This window comes from Sinocyclocheilus anshuiensis, unplaced genomic scaffold, assembly GCF_001515605.1.
Source record: "Sinocyclocheilus anshuiensis isolate Anshui unplaced genomic scaffold, SAMN03320099.WGS_v1.1 scaffold1289, whole genome shotgun sequence".
NCBI lineage: Eukaryota > Metazoa > Chordata > Actinopteri > Cypriniformes > Cyprinidae > Sinocyclocheilus > Sinocyclocheilus anshuiensis.
The window spans coordinates 804605-825165 of NW_015549731.1; the positions used below are offsets into that span (position 1 = coordinate 804605).

At 37.0% G+C, this 20561-nt stretch overlaps 1 protein-coding gene across 2 annotated transcripts; it reads left to right on the top strand.

The window, feature by feature from the left end:
• Positions 1-840: 840 nt before the first annotated feature.
• Positions 841-15870, top strand: LOC107660805 (fibroblast growth factor 18-like). Of its 2 annotated transcripts, none has more exons than XM_016450229.1 (5): positions 841-1703; positions 1890-1926; positions 7805-7976; positions 13314-13420; positions 14472-15870. In XM_016450229.1, the coding sequence occupies exons 1-5, from the start codon at positions 1672-1674 to the stop codon at positions 14748-14750; spliced, it is 627 nt and encodes a 208-aa protein (XP_016305715.1). In that variant the 5' UTR covers positions 841-1671; the 3' UTR covers positions 14751-15870. The 2 variants fall into 2 exon arrangements, with proteins under 2 accessions (XP_016305715.1, XP_016305714.1); XM_016450228.1 differs by lacking the exons at positions 841-1703; positions 1890-1926 and adding exons at positions 2656-3518; positions 3722-3758.
• The last annotated feature ends 4691 nt before the right edge of the window (positions 15871-20561 follow it).

Genomic DNA, 20561 nt, shown 5'->3' on the forward strand with positions numbered 1-20561 from the left:
TATGGAACCACCCCTTTAATTTTGTTGTGTCATTAACTACTACATCTTAGGGATTTAATTTACAGTTCCACCTCAGAAAAATAAATACATATTTATTTATTACTTGTTTTTTTTTTATGAGAAAGCCATTTAGTTGTCATGTGATATGAAAATCATTAAACAAAGATAGTGAGCCAATGTCATAAAGTTTTTAAATATCACACATTTTGAAAATTTTTCCCCCTGAAAATGTATAGATATTCATCAATATTCATAATAATTTAAAATGCATGTATATGTAAACAATGTATAAATACAATACATTTATATATAATTTTATATTATAATGAAATGTATAATATATAATTTATATATAAATGTATACGCAAGTTAATGCAACTTTTAGATTGACTAAAATAGTTGTAGAATATTGTTGTAGAAACCATCATGGACATTAAGATTACATTTCTAAGAACTTGGCACGTGTTTAATACATGATTTTTTTAATAATTCTTCCCTTTTTCATTATATCTGACATCCTTATTTGCATTTGATCCAAGTATTCATTTATTATTAACTATATTAACGATTATAATGATTGTAATCAATACTATTATTAAAACCATTCTAAGAATATTATTTGAATAATTTATTAAAATGTAATGACCTTGGTTCATATTATAGTATTATTAGTATCAGCAGTCGTAGTAGTATGCATTTAAACTTTGAAGAGAAAAGTGAGTGAAACGCCTCTTTCTCTTTACCCCATCAGATGAGAATTTGGTTATCTCAACACCGCGTGTCTGGTTTTGCTCAACTGAAATGCACCTGTTTATGAGTTCCTATGAGTAATCTGCAAGGAATTCTCACAGATTCACATCGAATCGACGAAAGAGTTTAAGAAACTACGAGAAGTGCAAAGGAAACTGTGCTCAGACAGAGGAAAGGCGCATTCCGCGCACCGATGGACTCTCTCAGATCACCCTATCAGGTGCAAAACCACTGACAGGTTTCCACCCACCACCAACACAAAACCCCTCAGTGCGCTCCAACCCTCCTCGGCACACAGACAGACAGTCCCGTCCCATCACCCAGCGCTCTTCCAGGATCTGCAACGGGTCTGTGCGCCTTTTATGTACAAACGACTTGGATATAAGTGAAGCAACAACTACAGAAGAAACTTCTGAACGTAACTCATCTATCCTGACAGCTTGGACTTTTTGGGAAAGTTTTCCCTCTCCAAACAATGGACACGGGAAGCTTGAAATGATCCACGTAAGGTGTGCACTTTCAGGTGACTTCGGCAGGTACGAACGGAATGTATCTTTTTATATCGCATACTGGATAAAGAATAAGCACTAAAGGTCGCGGATTGTTCACCGAGGAGGAGACACCCCGCTTCAGTCTTTCTGACCAATTCAATCTTTGCGCGCTTTGGCGAGAGAGCGCAGCGCGCGCGGACCGCGGAGGAGCGTGGACACCACGGGGAAGACACTGATTTGCGTTTATTCAGATCCTTTTCAAACAAGAAACAGCCTCATGCTGCTTCCAGCGGCACAGTTACACTTCCTTTATCTCTCTTTTCCTTGGAATTGCACCTCTCCTCCGGGATTTTGTGTGTGAGATAGTGGCGGGGCTCCGCGCGGCACTTACTGGAGCGGCAAACGCTGGAAACAGGTGTATTTGACCAAGATGTCTGGTCTGCCGTCAAGGTTAATCTACGTGTAAGGAATATTCTTAATACTTCATTTGATTCACGTTGAGTTCGTACATTCTTGCCAATAGAAGTCGCTCAAAGCCAGGTTTAAGATGAACTGCTACATTTTTATCTGGTGTAATTGCTTGTGATTCACCCCTCCTTACTTCCATTCTGTCTCTCCCTCTCATTCTCTCTTTCTTTCTCTTTCCAGGTGTTTACATTTTCTGGTCCTCTACTTCCAGCTGCAGGTAAGTCTGGCTGTTTCACTGTCGTCATGAATCTGGATTAAGGGATTATGAGGATGTGCCGCCGGTGCGCAAACACAAAGCTTGTTCAATTTGTTGTTTTAAGGTTTTGAAAACAGAGGCATGGGAAATCTACGCCCCAGAGGCTGTAAAATTAAAACGAAGCTTTGGATTTGTTGGTGGTCTTGCCAGCGGAATTGAATTTACTTTCTCTAAAAGTTCCTTTTGTGCTTTTTTTGTGTTTGACCATGACTCTAGTAATTCATAACGAGTCATAATTATATCCGTTCAGAATAGTTAGTAAACTCATGTTTTGACGGATTTAACGTTGAATACTAAAATAATCAATCTGTGCATTTAAATTATAATTAATAATATGAACTCAGTGACCTTTTAGTGGAGATGAAATAGATGTCTTTTTGTCTTTGTGTGTGGAATATTTATTTCTAGGAGGATGAACATGTTGGATTGACCATAAAATTACATTTAAATTAAATTAATTACATATTAAATACAATTAAGATTAGATTGAATAAAAACCCACAAAAACATATTTGCTAGAGCAGTATATATATATATATATATATATATATATATACACCATTAAATTAAATGAAACGCCTCTTTCTCTTTACCCCATCAGATGAGAATTTGGTTATCTCAACACCGCGTGTCTGGTTTTGCTCAACTGAAATGCACCTGTTTATGAGTTCCTATGAGTAATCTGCAAGGAATTCTCACAGATTCACATCGAATCGACGAAAGAGTTTAAGAAACTACGAGAAGTGCAAAGGAAACTGTGCTCAGACAGAGGAAAGGCGCATTCCGCGCACCGATGGACTCTCTCAGATCACCCTATCAGGTGCAAAACCACTGACAGGTTTCCACCCACCACCAACACAAAACCCCTCAGTGCGCTCCAACCCTCCTCGGCACACAGACAGACAGTCCCGTCCCATCACCCAGCGCTCTTCCAGGATCTGCAACGGGTCTGTGCGCCTTTTATGTACAAACGACTTGGATATAAGTGAAGCAACAACTACAGAAGAAACTTCTGAACGTAACTCATCTATCCTGACAGCTTGGACTTTTTGGGAAAGTTTTCCCTCTCCAAACAATGGACACGGGAAGCTTGAAATGATCCACGTAAGGTGTGCACTTTCAGGTGACTTCGGCAGGTACGAACGGAATGTATCTTTTTATATCGCATACTGGATAAAGAATAAGCACTAAAGGTCGCGGATTGTTCACCGAGGAGGAGACACCCCGCTTCAGTCTTTCTGACCAATTCAATCTTTGCGCGCTTTGGCGAGAGAGCGCAGCGCGCGCGGACCGCGGAGGAGCGTGGACACCACGGGGAAGACACTGATTTGCGTTTATTCAGATCCTTTTCAAACAAGAAACAGCCTCATGCTGCTTCCAGCGGCACAGTTACACTTCCTTTATCTCTCTTTTCCTTGGAATTGCACCTCTCCTCCGGGATTTTGTGTGTGAGATAGTGGCGGGGCTCCGCGCGGCACTTACTGGAGCGGCAAACGCTGGAAACAGGTGTATTTGACCAAGATGTTTGTTCTGCCGTCAAGGTTCATATACGTGTAAGGAATATTCTTAATAATCTCTTTGATTCACCTTGAGTTCGTACATTCTTGCCAACAGAAGTCGCTCAAAACCAGGTTTAAAATGAACTGCTAAATTTTTATCTGGTGTAATTACTTGTGATTCACCCCTCCTTCTCTCTCTCTCTCTCTCTCTCTCTCTCTCTCTCTCTCTCTCTCTCTGTGTCTGTCTGTCTTTCCAGGTGTTTACATTTTCTGGTCCTCTACTTCCAGCTGCAGGTAAGTCTGGCTGTTTCACTGTCGTCATGAATCTGGATTAAGGGATTATGAGGATGTGCCGCCGGTGCGCAAACACAAAGCTTGTTCAATTTGTTGTTTTAAGGTTTTGAAAACAGAGGCATGGGAAATCTACGCCCCAGAGGCTGTAAAATTAAAACGAAGCTTTGGATTTGTTGGTGGTCTTGCCAGCGGAATTGAATTTACTTTCTCTAAAAGTTCCTTTTGTGCTTTTTTTGTGTTTGACCATGACTCTAGTAATTCATAACGAGTCATAATTATATCCGTTCAGAATAGTTAGTAAACTCATGTTTTGACGGATTTAACGTTGAATACTAAAATAATCAATCTGTGCATTTAAATTATAATTAATAATATGAACTCAGTGACCTTTTAGTGGAGATGAAATAGATGTCTTTTTGTCTTTGTGTGTGGAATATTTATTTCTAGGAGGATGAACATGTTGGATTGACCATAAAATTACATTTAAATTAAATTAATTACATATTAAATACAATTAAGATTAGATTGACTAAAACCCACAACAATGCATAAAACATATGTATATACAAGTAAAGACATATATAGTGTACATCAACTTCTAAAATCTAAGGAGGCTAAGTGACCAAATAGTTATCATTATTTTTTTTTCCTTTTAAAAGCTATTAAGGTAAGATTAGCTGCAATCTCAGACTCTCCCAACACTTGACTAATCCTTTGAATTCAACTGACAAAATATACCTAACACATAAGTAATTAAATATTTGCAGTTCCTCAAATCCATCTTTACTGACAGATGTACATTCCTCACAAGGCGGGAATAGCTTAATGAGAGCCTTTTTTCCCCTGGCAAATGGGTCAAGGCATTGTGATTATAAAACTTGCATCAGAATGTCGTAATAGAAGGGGGCGATCACCGCTCAAACCAGGAACAAAAGCCAAAGCTTTGAAGAAAACGAGACCCATGTTGGTTATATAATTCTGTGCGTTCAGTTTTGTTCCAAAGCAGTTGGCACAAACAAGGCTTTAGTGTGGCAGTGATGACAGTAGTACTTCTTTAGGTCATTGATAGACAGAGTATACGTATCACCTGCTTCTACTGCTAACCGTGGGCTTCGCTGTTGTTGTAGGTTCTCCCTGAGAAAACAAACAAAGTTGTTATTAAGGAGATGCAGTGGAAGATAAGCACAGTTTAAGTGGCAGTGCACTGAAGCATTGTTTCCTGAGATGCATCCTGCGCAGAGAGTGGTGTCTGCAGATAGGGCCTATCTAACATGCAAGAGTGCTCGGGACGGGGCTGGGCTTTTGAGATTCGTTTGCCTAGGTTGGCTTTGAAGGGAGTCGGGCGGCGTGATAAAAATGTTTGGCCGTGGCTAGCTCCCTGCATAGGCATGCCCTCTGCCTTCCCACTCCTGTTCGTATGTAACTGTCTACAAAACACACCTCTGTGTCTGACTAGATGGCCAGATTTCAGAGTAAATCCTTCCGAGGAGAGGCTGAGTGTGTGCAGGAGTTGTGTATGTGTTTGCTTTTTGTGAGCTGAAATTGGCTAAGAGCTCAGAATTAACCTTGATTCTGCGTTAAACTGAGTTGTTTTTGACATAAGAGAGACCAGCGTATGCTGACTCCTCTTTTAATGTAATCCATGTCTTCATGTAGGAAAATAATGTAATATTTATAACAATGACGAAAGTAATGCAGTTTATTTTTCTAGAAGAATTGAGATGACCTTAGGATGACCAACTTGAACTAATATGTGTATAATTGTTGTTTTTAATGCCATAATACCGCTTACCTATGTTGTGAAATGCCTTTTGGTTTGTTGAATCCTTTAGTGCATGTGTCCACTGCACTGGTCAGATCTTTAAATGTTATTTTTAACTTTCAGGATTCATGATGTCATTTTGCATCCAAACCACTATGAATGATTACCTTTGACCTTTTCACATAATTCTATATGACTGCCCTCTTTATATGTAATTGCAGGGTTTTTTTTTTTTTTAATTATAGCATATATTCAGAAGTTCTTCTCCATGCTTATATTTTATTTTTTATTATATTTTCTCCATGCTTATATTTTATTTTAATGAAATTAATACTTTTATTCAGCAAGGATGCATTAAGTTGTTCCAAAGTGACAGTAAAGACATTTATGTTATAAAATATTAGTATTTCAAATAAATGCTGTTCTTTTGAACTTTCTATTCACCAAAGAATCCTGAAAAAAATGTCACAATTTCCACAAAAACTATTAAGCAGCACAACTGTTTTCAACATTAATAACAATAAGAATCATATGACAACAGTAATGATGCTGAAAAATCAGTGTTTCCTCACAAGATTAAATTACATTTGAAATTATATTAAACTAGAAAACAGTTGTTTTAAATTATAATAATGAAATAATAAGAATAATATAATAATTTTTCACAATATTATTGTTTTTTCTGTATTTTTCATCCAATAAATGTAGCCTTGATGAGCATACAAAACTTCTTTCAAAAACAATACAAATGGTATAGTGTTTTTTATCAGTATATTCAATATTTGATTTAGCCCTCTTAAAATGTATTATCTTGGGAAAAAAAAGGGAATAATTACATTGTTTTGAAGTAAAAATAATTTTTTTTTTCATTTGTGATATAATTCCTGTATTAATGGGTTAATTTAGCCAGTTGTGTCGTGTTGATGTATTTCTTAACAGTCGTGCATTCAGCATGGATCTCTATGGAAGTTTCTTTCTCAAAAAAAGAAAAGCTTTCTTTTATTTTTTTTACCGTGAACTGCTTTTTCCCTCATGCTCCCTAAATATCATTAATTAGCCGAGGTTAAAATAACATGGAGTGAAAGCATGTAATGTGAGCGTAATTAATCACCTGAGAGAAGCCACATAAAAGCTCATTACAGGATAATTACCCCTCGTTTCTGCCCGTGAGAGTAGTCTTGGCTGGGACGGAGATTCCAGGGTTTTTAGAGGTATATGTTTTCCTCACATATGGAAGGATGACAGAAGAGGAGGAGGAGCAAAGATAGGAGGATATTAGATGAGTGGTGGATTGGTGATTTTCATATAAAGCCTCGGGTGAGTGTAAATGTGAGCGACAGGAGATGCTGTGGAAACAAAATCTAAAACAAATTCAATTTCTGCTGTAAAGTTAGTTTAATGTTGATTCAACATGAAATCTAAATTTGACCCTATTTACTCTGTTAATACACATTCCTAGTCTTATTGTGAATGTTTCATCACAGCAGGTTTTTCCTAAAAAAGTGTGTTATCATAATCTTTTTTTCAAAATGAAAAATCGCTTTTTCTCTGAAACGACTATAACTGTTCTGGCATGACCACTTTCCAGTCAATTCCCAAATTATGAAATCCCATCCTCTTGTTTCATATGTTTAAAGTAAAATCGTTGTTAATGCCATTTGATGCACAGAAGACTTTCTTTTCTCCAAAAATGCTAGTTAATGTCGTTACTTTGAACTAAAACTTTCTGGCTTTGCTCACACATGGTATAACAACTTCCCAAAAACTGGATAATTTTTGCACTTTTTTGGGGGGATTTTTCCAACCTTGTCACACTTGTGGTGTTCCCAGTCAAAATTGACTGGTCTACAAAAAAATAGTTTATAAATGGATTATTATGCTATTGGATTTAATAATTTCAATAACTTATTTTCTTTCAATTAGCACAGGTTTTGTATTTCATTTTAGAGTTGATTGATCTGAGCTCATGCGCCTCATTGCCCAAATTATCCACAAATGAGGATTTTTTAAAAAAAAAACGGAGGTGCATAAGATCAGATCAGTGAGGCCTATAACTAATCAGTTCTAAAAAGAAATACAAAACCTGTGCTAATTGAAAGGGGAAAAAAATATAAATCCAAGATCATCAAGCATAATAAGAGATGTACAAGCAGTTTTTAAAAGGCCGGTCATTTTTGACCGGGAACACCAAATTAGGTAAAGGATTTGCAGCGTTAAAATGCATGCAGTTGTAAAACTGAATGAAGAATTAGATCAACACACATTTTGTTCTTGCTGGTTCTAGGAATCTCACCAGAGTTCCGCCGACTTCCGGTTCTACATTGAGAACCAAACCAGAGATGACGTGAGTCGGAAGCAGGTGCGGATATATCAGCTCTACAGCCGAACCACTGGGAAACACGTGCAGATCCTGGGCAAGAAGATCAACGCCAATGGAGACGATGGGGGCAAGTACGGTACGGGAGTGTTCCTGTGCTCTGAATAACCACCCAGTAGAACCTGTAACATTTGACTTAGTTTATGTTGAACATGTAAGGTAGAATAATTTAAAGGGATATTTCAACCAAAAATTCAATTTCTGTCATCACTTACTCACCCTTGTGTCGTTCCAAACCTGTATGACTTTGTTTCTTTTGTTAAACACAAACGGGGGAGTTATAAAGACAGCACTTGCAATGACTGAGGCTCTTAAAAAAGATGCAAAAACCACAGAGGTGTAATAAATGTGGTATAATAATAGTAGGCCATATAACTAAGCACAATAAGCCATTATTCACTGAAAATAAAGTTAACCGCCGTGACAGCATCATTGACTATTTTCATGCATATCAAATTCAGCCATATTCTGAATACAATATATGCATACATATGCACACAATATTTATGTTTACATGTTACATATATTCTATGGGTGGGAATCGGAATTTGAGGAACCAGAATATTATTAAACTGAATCGGGCAGTCAGATTGTGGTATGACTCAATTATAATCAAAATATTGCATGATTCATATCAGAATATTTGTGTGCGTGTAAGTGTATTTAGTGAGTTGAATTTGAGAACTGAATCAGTCTGATTCATTTTTGGATGAACTATCCCTTTAACTATCTTATATATTCTTGTGTTGCATGTTTTCAAGTCTTCCTAAATGGCTGTGAGTGTGCTTCAATCAGTTTTCTGATAATAATATATAGCTTCAGAATCTTTAAAGCTGCCTCTTGCATTTTAATTGACTAAATAATTAGGCTAATTTAACTAATGCATTCCACTAAGATAAAGTGTTTAGTACTCTCCATTAGCTCCACTGAACTCACTTTACCATGTTTAAATACCATATTTCCCCAGTTCAGGGCAGAGAATTCCATCTAGGCCTGCTAATATCGTATCTAAGATGAACTTCTTCTCTTTAACATAGTATAAACAAAGTATATAAACAAAACAAAAACCACAGAACTGATGGGCAGCGTGCCCCAGCGGTACGAGTGTGAGAACAGGGACTCGAACACTTGAAGATAAACACACTGAATGCTGGTCTTAACTTTGTCGACTGATACAAGCATGTTTATATTTCAGTCTTGTGCTCGGTTGTGTCAGTCAGAGCTGTTCAGCATGAAGATTCTACAACAGACATGACTCCATAAACCTTTAGTCCTGGATTCCTATACCTGCATAATCCTGTTTCTTATGTAGTCTTATAAACCTTTGGATTTCTAGTGCTCCGTTTCTGTTTGTTTCTTTTTGTATGGAGTTTTATTCTTATGCCTGTGCTTAACTGTAATGTGAGTGAAGAGAAATTATTTAATGTGAGCTGAAGTTTTTGTTCGTTTTGTGTCACATTAGATGAACACCAGGATGCAGGATTAAGAATATTGGATTTTAAAGGCACAGTTCATCTAAAAATGATAATTCTGTCGATATTTTCTAACCTACATGTTGGTTCAAACTTGTATGACTTCCTTTATTTAGTGCAACTTAATAGAATTTAAGACAATATCCACTGAAAATCTTGATATCGACCTAGCACATACATGAAAGTTCATAAGAGAAGTATTTATGTCTGATTTGTGAATGAATCATACAGATTTTGAGCAACATGAAGGCGAGTAAATGATCATAAATCATAGATTTTATTTTTGGGTGAGCTATCACTTTGATTCACTGTTAATTTGGTCACTGATGGTGATGGTGTTTTGATGGTTGTGTTTCAGGGTTGTGTTCAGAATGGGCATAAATCTTACCATCTTCAAATATCTGTGCCATTAAACTGCATGAAGTCAGAAGCTGACCTAAATGAAAATCGTTACCATAGAAGCAGACATTGTATGCTTGTGTTTGCTATAGCGTCCCTTGTGGCAATGTGGAGAATGCAACATGTGCTTGCCAGGGTTTCCCAAACTGAGTTTCGTGAGTTAATGAAAATAATGATTAATTATGTTGTCCAATTAAACTTAATTTTAAAATGAAAACAATCCAAATAAAAATATATTATATAAATGTTTTGTTTGCATGTCATGTGACCATTATCTGATATCTGAGTACCGTGAACATGCCAATGTGTTGTTAAATTACTAAAATATAAATGTAAAATCTTAAGTGTATGTTTCTGTGTATGTAAACGAATGCATTTTGTTTTATGTGTAACTAAATATGCTGACTATCTTGGCCAGGACCCTCTTGTAAATGAGATTTTAAATCTCAAGAGTTTTTAATTTCCCGGTTAAATAAAGGTAAATAAATAAGTGGTACTTCAGGTAAATATTTTAGATCAAAGCGGTTCGGCTGACAAAAAATGTTTGGGGATCCCTCTGTTGCACTGTGAATAATAGCATTTGAACACAAAACATGACAGCTTGTGGAATCAAGCTTTGTTTAACAATGTCTGCAATGGTCAGCAATTTTCAGTAATTATTTAGCAGGATTAGGTAAAATGTGTAATTTCTTATGTTAAATTGGGATCTAGTGTTTTTTGGCAATGCTGGTAATGTTCTTCATTCAGTTGACATTTCTAGCAGTGTGAGCTATTGTTTGTTATTCAGCAAGTGTTTACAGCAGTGTTGTTTACTGCTTGAATCTGTTAGTGTCTATGCAGTATTGGCTGAGCAGATCCTCTATACCTGTGTTAACATGAGAGGAGGCAGATCCAGGTAAACCCCCACACCTGGCACCTGTGAACTCCATGAGACACACACACACACTGTGCTCCTCTGTCTCAGCTTTGCCCTGTTCTTGCTGTCCTGTCAACGTTAATAAGTTTGAACATTCTAAAAACAAAAGGAGAGCAGAGCTTGTTTTATTCATGCCTCAGTTCTGAGTTGCTTTTTTAAAGGGGAAATCAGATGTCCATTTTCCACAAGTTGGTTTGATTCTTTAGGGTCTTCATGAAATGTCTGCAACATACTTTGGTTAAAATTCCTCATTGGTCGTGTAAAACAACACCCTTTTTGCCTTGTCAAAAACAGCTGTTCACAGCGAGCCGTTTCGGTGCATGTCTCTTTAAATGATAATGTTGCTACTGCTCATCCAACCCCTCTCTTCCATTTTTTTTTGTGTATTTGGTGGCGCTTTACCATCAAAAACAAAACTAATCTACTGCGTCCTCAGTGGCTCTGATGTCAGGAGAAAATGAAGACTCTTATGTTCACTTTTATATCCAACTACAAAACACCTGCATTGATTACGAGACATTGTTGTTGCTACAGCTGCTCGAGTGCTGAAAAAATGCAGAACAGCGTACAACTGGCTGAGGGCTGAAATATGCTAATACAGGACAGTCTGTCAGCAGCCGTGGGCGGGGCCTGAGCAGTATGACGCCATACTGCTCAGAAAATCAAAACGGCTTGATAATTGAGACTGTTTAGGTTTTTTGGGTATTAAAAAAAGGAGTAAATGGATTTTTATCATTGTAGGGTGGTTGTGTCCACACACTGCTAAGACATTTATATGCAAACACCATGTAAAAGTGAATTTTCCATCCAATGTCCCCTTTAAGTGTTTTGAGTCAGATTGAGTTAATATATCAGATTTATGTCATTTATGCACATTTACATTACCATTGATAAAGTTTTAGGTCAGCAAGACTTGTTTTTTTCTCTCTCATTAGAAATGAATAAGTTTATTCAGCAAAGACACATAAGGTCAATCAAAAGTGACAGTAAAGACATTTATGATGTTACAAAAGATTTCTGTTTCAAATAAATGCTTTTCTTTTGAACTTTCTTTTCATTAAATAACCCTGAAAAAATGTATCACAGTTTAAAAAATATTACTGTAAGCTGTTTTCAACATTGACAATAAGAAATATTTCTAGATCATCAAATCAGCATGTTAGAATGATTTCTTTATATATATATATATATATATATATATATATATATATACATAAACATAAAAAAAATATCTTACCGACACCAAACTTTTGAACAGTAGTGTATGTTCAAAGTATGTTTTAAGTTATTGTGAATTGCTGTTTGCAACCTATTCTGTGAAGAGTGATATTCAGTGAGATATAATGAAGGACAGACTTGATTCATAAGGAAAAAAAACTGAATATCCAGTTCCACGTGGAAATATGTCATGTTACAGAAGTAAAATGGGTGGCGAACAGTCTTTCACATCGATTTTAACACAGCTAGTTTCCTTGAATAAAGCAAAAGCAGCATGAAACAACCCTACATCTTATATTTGAACACACTGCCGGATCAGATCTTGCACTCACATTGCTCATTTATCAGCAAACACTCGCCTTCCCAGAAACATCACAAAAATGTCTTCGGTTTCACCCCTGTTTGGGATAATAAAACATTCACATTACTAAAGGTCATTGTGTCCGGTTGACATCTGTGCTTTAATATTAATAAGCTGCACTAGTAAGAAATCAGCTGGTGTGAGAGATGCACAGATGGTGGGCTGACTGCTTTAAGCGTTTGGTTTTAAGGTACAGAGTTGATTTAAATGTAGGAATATTTGCTATTTTTCAGGCTTTCAAAACGTCATTCTTTTGTTAAAGGGGTCTGCGCTGCTGAGGAGTGGGATCTTTCCCACCCTCATTTGATCTTAAGTGCCCTGCCTGGATTAGTCGTTCCTCTCATGTTGCCCCGGGCTGTTTTGGAAGGGGACAGTTTTGGTGTTGCTCTCTAAGCCTCTCTGCTTTGAGCACCTTTGAATAGCCCAGTGTGTTAAACAAATGGATCATCCTAACTTTTTGACTGAGTGAGCACAAACTAAAGGCAAGTGGAAACACAATCCCTGGGGATCTGAACTGCTCCAAGGAGTTTGGCAGATTGCTTCCCCCCAAGAGAGGGACCCTTAACAAAGGTGGTTACAGAGAGAAAGAGAGAGAGTTGGGTGTTTGGGGGTTGTGAGGGAGCTGTAGTGTATGATGAATCATTACATTTCTCTTACAGATATATTTTTTTAATAGTTCACATGCCAAATGTGTACCTTTTGTATAAAAGGTATGTTATATCGTGTACTAAATACTACAAGAAGTAGTATTTAGTACATACATAAATACATACTTAAAGTAGTGTTTTTTTCACACTGATGGAAGAAAAAAATCTATCTATCTATCTATCTATCTATCTATCTATCTATCTATCTATCTATCTATCTATCTATCTATCTATCTACTCTGTTCTGTTCTGTGTGTTGTGTTTTGTTTTGTTTTGTTCTTAACAGATTCACCCAGATATACTATTTTTAGGAGTATATTTCTAACAAATATTTTTTTTATTCTGTGAGCATCATATTGTCTTCATGAACTCTAAGTAAACTGTGTTTTATTTTTACCTGCAGCTCTACTTGTTGTGGAGACGGAGACATTCGGGAGTCACATTAGAATAAAAGGAAAAGAGAGTGGATACTACATCTGCATGAACAAGAATGGCAAAATTATTGGAAAGGTATGTTTACTATCATATATTGGAATTGAAAATATCAGGTTCAATGTGTCTTGCAAAAAAAAAAAAAACAGGTATAAAAAACAGGGTTGGGCCACATTAAATTGCGATATGAATGTATCCAGAAATAGTTTTTGGTTCCTGTGTCTATGCTTTTGATTTACGCATGAGCTGATGTATAATTGCAGTTATGAATATTATTACTTGTGCATTGCATGTTTAGCGTATGTCAACTTGATGTATGAGTTTGTAGTTGGGACCAAATCCACTGCTACTGTGACCAACTCATGATGGTTACATAATGGAGCCAGTCAACACATATTTTCATACCATCTATTTCAACAAAAATGAAATATTGTGGCTGGCTGTTTGAATTTAAAATTGTACAAGTTCTTGTAACTGCCATACCACAAACAAATCTAAGTGGAAAGACTAAAACCCTCTACATTTGCCATGAATGGGACATTACGTGCTTTTTTTTAGTACTGTAGGTGTGTGAACTGCAGATCAGTTTTTAATCAAACTTTGAAAACATTTTGAAATACATATATTGTGAAATGATAATAAATAGGGTTTAAAAATAGGGTGTTTTTTAAAATGTCCTCACTCAGTGGATTATTGAGACTCTCTAAAATACTTGATTCTGATTGGTCAGTCATTCTGCAGTCAAATATTTTATTTTATTTTATTTTATTATTTTGTGAGTAGCTGGCTAATACGTGGGATAATATGGAAGCTTGTCATTATTGTAAAATAAACCACAACAGGGTCATAAAACACTATGCTGTTTTATTTTATTTTATTATTTTATTTTATTTTAAATACGACTTGAGTGTGTTGTTGACAGATTCACCAATATATTGTACATAATGTATAGTATTTTTCTTTTTAAGTCTGTGAGCATCCCGTTGTCATGAACTTTGAGAAAACTGTTTTATGTTAGGGTTTATGTTTTGCAAAAATTACCGACAGGCTGTACATCAGACCATCAGTTAAGGAGTTGTTCAAAAAGTATACTGTTTTTCTGACATTTCATCTTGCCTTTTCTTCTCAGCCCAATGGTAATAACCAAGAGTGCGTCTTTGTGGAGGAATATTTGGAGAACAACTACACGGCGCTGGTGTCAGCCAAGTACAAAGGCTGGTATTTGGGTTTCAACCGAAAGGGTCGACCCAAGAAAGGATCCAAGACCACGCAAACGCAGCAGGAAGTGCATTTCATGAAGCGCCACCCCAAAGGAAAAGTGGACCCTCTGGCGGAGTTCCGTTTCACGACAGTAACGAAACGGACACGAAGGGCACGGCGTTTAAAACACAACCCCAAAACGAACTGAGACAGTGAGGATGAGTACGCACTGCTCCCCGAGGTCACAACATGCTTCTTACCTTACAAACACCTTAATCTAATCCGAAACAGGAGAAGGAAGAGGTCACAAATAAACAGTGGCTACGGAAAAGAGACAAAAAGCTTAAAAAATAGTTCAAAGATGTTTTATTTTTATATTTCAGAAGCGTCAAGTTTCTCCCAGCTGTTGAATGTGGGTCTTTTTTTAAATGTAATATTGGTGTCTGTTATTTTATTTATACTGGATTAACTAAGGGTGACCTTTAAGGAACTAGTGTCTCCTGCTTTGACACGTTTAAAACTCTGGAATAGCGACGAGAGCAAACCGCACCACCTGGGAAACCTTTTATTTTCATTGGTGTTGCCCCCAACTACAAGGATCCAGTACTTTCCACTGGAATGGGCTGTCATGGAGACGCAACGAGAGAGCGATAACAGAGTCATGTGACCTTTGCAGGCCTCCATAGGTAAACGTGAAGCTTTGAGTGCAATATTTTGAAGAGCCTCTCTGTTGGATGCCTTTCTCATCTGAACGGACACCAGGACTTCTCCTGGGCCGAATGCACAGAACGCTTCGATATTTTTTTCTGTATTCTGTGATTCAGAATAGATCGATGTGCTTTGACTAGCCAGATATCAGGTTTAGCTGTGGTAATAGTAAGTGTAAGAACAACCAGACGTGAGCCTGGATATGAAGGGACTGAAATATGGTTTGAGGAATTGCTCTAATGGTCTACATTTGGATCATGCGTACGTGCTGATTATGCCGTAACCCTAAATGTTAGCTACCAAAATACGTTATGAAAAAGACAGGTATGATGCATTGCTCTTAACGTCCCGGACACTCAACAAGTGTCGGATTTTGACTACTTCCAGGTCATTCAGCCAATGAAATCGGTCCGCCTGACAATCAGTCATGTCCTTTGTGTTCTAGAATGCTTTCTCTCAGTTCTAGAAGGTTCGAGACAGAAGAAATCCTTTCTGCAGACGCTGGACTCCAGCCACTGTTGGTGATGTTGACTCTCCATATGGGTATAGCTGTAGTATACACTCGTCTATATAGTCATCGTCTGTCAGACATTACTAACAATCATGCCACTCGTACGATTAAATAAATATATGCAAAAAATAATAATTTTATTACTATTATAAAATATTTATTGCCTTTCTCTGTAAATATGACTTGATGAATTTATTTGACCTCTGTTAGTAATAATAATAAAAAAGAGGACTATATATGGAAAATGAATATATGTTAGGACTGTTTTTGTGGCATTTGGATATGTGGATGTATGACCAATATTGCAGTGCTAGAAACTCAACGTTGCATTACATATAACCTACCTGCTCCTGTAGACAGATGTAGTGTGATTTCATTTTCATATGTGTTGGTGAAAAGACACTTTTCAGTCTAAAGTTTCATTGATGACAACTAATTCACTTTCTGAGTTTGGAAGCAACTGTCAAGCTGTAATGCACTGCAAAAAAAAAAAAGTTTCTTCCTCAGTTTCTGGTTTTAAGCATAAAAGTTTGATGCATTTATCAGAAAACAGGGCTTAATATCTTAAGTCATGGTGCTTCTTTAGTAAATATATCTTGATTTAAGAATGTTTAGATATCTGTACTGGAAAACGAGTTAGAGAATCATTCGTTCATTCATTCATTCATTCATTCATTTTGTATTGAAAACAATGGAAAACTATAGAGCAAATTCACAGATACATCAAAAACAACACTGTAATTTAAATATTCAGTTTTTTTATTCAAATTTGAAAATTTAGGTTTGATGATCCCATACATCATAGATATTTAAAAAATAGTTATCCAAGAATCTCCAGATACATAATGCTGAAATCTATAGACACTGAGACAGACAATGAGAGGAGAGAGAGAATGTAGCAACTGGGTTGCTAAACACTCACATTCAGTGCCATGATAAATAGCGTTCGCAGCCGCCATTTATTCCCATAATTTTAAAAGGAAAATGTCATAATTATTCTTGTTAAAATATTCAAGAACTCTTGTCATTTCAAATTTTTTTTAATTCATTTTTTTCTTTAAGAAAGCATTTATAACATTAAATTTTTTGTTTAATTTTCAACCAGATGTCAGCAGAATAATGCAATAAAATGAATTGTTTTTGCATCACAAGCCGACACAAAACTTAAGTGTAAGACTGTGCATTACACTTGAATCACATCTAATAGGCCCACGTGTGTTTGTTCTTAGATTGCCATAACTAGCTGGCATCCAGAGCGTGCATCACAAGGGAGTTGGCTGTTGACGCAGCGGTTACAGGGGATAATTTGCCATAGGACACGAGGCGAAGAGGTGAACTGCACTGTGCACTGTGGAAGTTGAAGACACGGTCCAGAAAATGTGTCATGCGGAAGTTATGAGGCGTTTAAAGACAGTGAAGAGTTTCTCAGACAACATGGGGATTCAAGGATCATTTAGATTCAAGGTTATTTCAACAGAGCCCCTCCTCACTTTTACATATTACCGCTTTTATGAAATCAGTTAGAACCGAAGGGAGTGAAGGAATGCTCAAAGAGAATGTTCGGAAAGGTATTAAGGTCAATGGAACGATTCCTTTTCCAAATGGATTTCCAAAACTTCTGGTATGAAACCTTGTTCTGGGAGAAATTACTTCTGCGGATGACAGCGAGCTCATTAGACAGTCTGCATGAGCCACTAGAGAGAATTTATTCTAATTCTCGATGTGTCAATAACAGACTCGAAGGTGAAACAGAGCTCTCGAGCAAAACTCACTGTCAGGATGGTGGTACATTTTTTTAAATGCTGTAACTCTCCCTCTCTGAGTGTCTCGAAACTCTTTGGAGTCTTCTCTTGGCAAAGCTCTGAAACTTCACTCTCCCTTTAAAAAGGAGGATCAGGAATGTAGGGTAAGATGTCTCATAATGTTGTGTTCTGGAATGATGTTTACAGCAGTAGTCAAGCTGAAAGATGGCCGGTTTGAGGGAAAAATGCCTTTTGTTTAACTTCTCACTGATGTTATCAGACGCCGCTCTGCAGCGCAGCCACCTACAGCGCGGGGAGACCTGGGGATGTCAGCTGATTTAGATGCCTGATGGATTGTCTTTCTTTTCCCCTTTTTATTATTCCTTCCTTTAGGCTGAATAATAGCGGGCCGTATTTTTTTAGATGGGTGTCCCCTCCAAGCTTGAATTACTCGGGCCAGACGGATCTGAGAAGATCCTCAAGCGTTCACACACAGTAGTCTGTCCGAGTCTGATGATGTTTAATGCAGCGCTGCTGTTTTGGGTTTTACTTTTACTCAAAACCCTTTTTTTTTTCTGCACACATTTTTGGCGATGGGGTGAGTAGGAGGGCTGATGCAAGAGGTGATAAGGCTTACAAATGTTTTAAAGTTGCTGAAAAATATGTACACATTAAAATGACCTCACGGCACCACTACATGTCTACAGATAAATCTATGTTTTTCTATTTCTCACTCTCTAAATAAAAGAATAACAGCTCTGTAAATGACTTACAAGTCTAATTTTCAACAATAATAATAATAATAATAATAAAATGTAGCAACAATTTTAAGAAGCACAATTGTTTTCAACATTGATAATAATAGTAAATGTTTCCTAAGCAGCAAATCAGCATATTAGAATTTCTGACGTGACACTGAAAACTGGAGCAATGATGCTGAAAATTCAGCTTTGCCATCACAGAAATAAATTACATTTTAAAATACATTACAATAGAAATAGTTATTCTAAACTGTAAAAAAATATTTCATAATATTACTGTTTTTACAGTATTTTTATTTGGTGAGCATAAGAGACTTTTTTTTTCAAAAACATTAAAAAAATCTTACTGACCCCAAACTTTTAAACAATAATCTGACATTTGTACATTAAAGATCAACTCCAGGCTCCTGCCTGCTTTCCTCCTTTGCTGTAACCTTTGATCAGTGTAGGATGACCCTGGAATTGACCCAAAATATTCAAATAAATCATACAATCTCTCTGTAGCACTTCTTTCAGGCGCTGTGAACATCAGCTGACAGCTATTCTTAGGCAAAAGAAGCGCTGACTCCATCATAGGAGACTCCAGCAGTGCATGACTGTCTAGGACGCCATTTCTGCTCTCTTTTAGTTGACCAATCTCTTGCCTTTTAAAAATATTGCACTCTTGGGTCAGCTTTCGGTAAAAGCCATAAATAAGGGTCATATTTCCATGCCTGGTGGTTGCCAGTCAGCACTTGTTTTCTTTCATGAGTGACAAGCAGAAAATAAGCTGTGTGCCGCAGCACGGCGGTCACTGTTGCGCAGAATGTTTCTCAACGGTCGGGTAAGATTTTGCGAGAGGCCAAACGCTCCTCGGATTGCTCTCCTCAGCAACCACACACTTAATAAAGGGCCATGTCAACAGAAATTTGGTGGCCCTATATTCTCGACACAGAACAACCTTTGTCTCCTTAAATATTATTTAACTTTGCCTCAGGGTTTTGCGGGGGAACAAACATGCGAAACCAAAATAAAGGTTGACCTCTAATATAATCCTAACTGTCACAGCTCTTTGAGTGTCATTTTCCTTTTTTTCACGAAACCGTGCAGACGCCGCAAACTTCGTCTCCCTTCTCAGTGAATCTGACCACAATTGGCCTCCCTGCTCAAACCGTCAAACACACAGAGAGCGTTTTGTGATTCCCTCACTGTCTTTATGACCGTTCACATACTTGTAGTGGAGAACTGTTTTTATAGGATTACATATGTGCCTGTAGACAACTATTCTGAGAAACATCTGAGATGTGCTTCATGAAAGTCAAGTATTCAAGATCTGTGGAGAACCATTAATGGAAAAAGAAACAACTAGAAAGATGACCAGAATTCCATATAAAATACTGTTCAAAGGTTTGGGGTTGCCAAGTGTCTCTTGTCTACCAAGGCTGCATTTGTTTGATCAAAAATACAGTAAAAACGGTAATATTGTGAAATATCATTACAATTTAAAATAAGGCCGGTTTGAGGGAAAAATGCCTTTTGTTTAACTTCTCACTGATGTTATCAGACGCCGCTCTGCAGCGCAGCCACCTACAGCGCGGGGAGACCTGGGGATGTCAGCTGATTTAGATGCCTGATGGATTGTCTTTCTTTTCCCCTTTTTATTATTCCTTCCTTTAGGCTGAATAATAGCGGGCCGTATTTTTTTAGATGGGTGTCCCCTCCAAGCTTGAATTACTCGGGCCAGACGGATCTGAGAAGATCCTCAAGCGTTCACACACAGTAGTCTGTCCGAGTCTGATGATGTTTAATGCAGCGCTGCTGTTTTGGGTTTTACTTTTACTCAAAACCTGTTTTGTTTTTTTTGCACACATTTTTGCTGATGGGGTGAGTAGGAGGGCTGATGCAAGAGGTGATAAGGCCTAAAAATGTTTTAAAGTTGCTGAAAAATATGTACACATTAAAATGACCTCACGGCACCACTACATGTCTACAGATAAATCTATGTTTTTCTATTTCTCACTCTCTAAATAAAAGAATAACAGCTCTGTAAATGACTTACAAGTCTAATTTTCAACAATAATAATAATAATAATAATAAAATGTAGCAACAATTTTAAGAAGCACAATTGTTTTCAACATTGATAATAATAGTAAATGTTTCCTAAGCAGCAAATCAGCATATTAGAATTTCTGACGTGACACTGAAAACTGGAGCAATGATGCTGAAAATTCAGCTTTGCCATCACAGAAATAAATTACATTTTAAAATACATTACAATAGAAATAGTTATTCTAAACTGTAAAAAAATATTTCATAA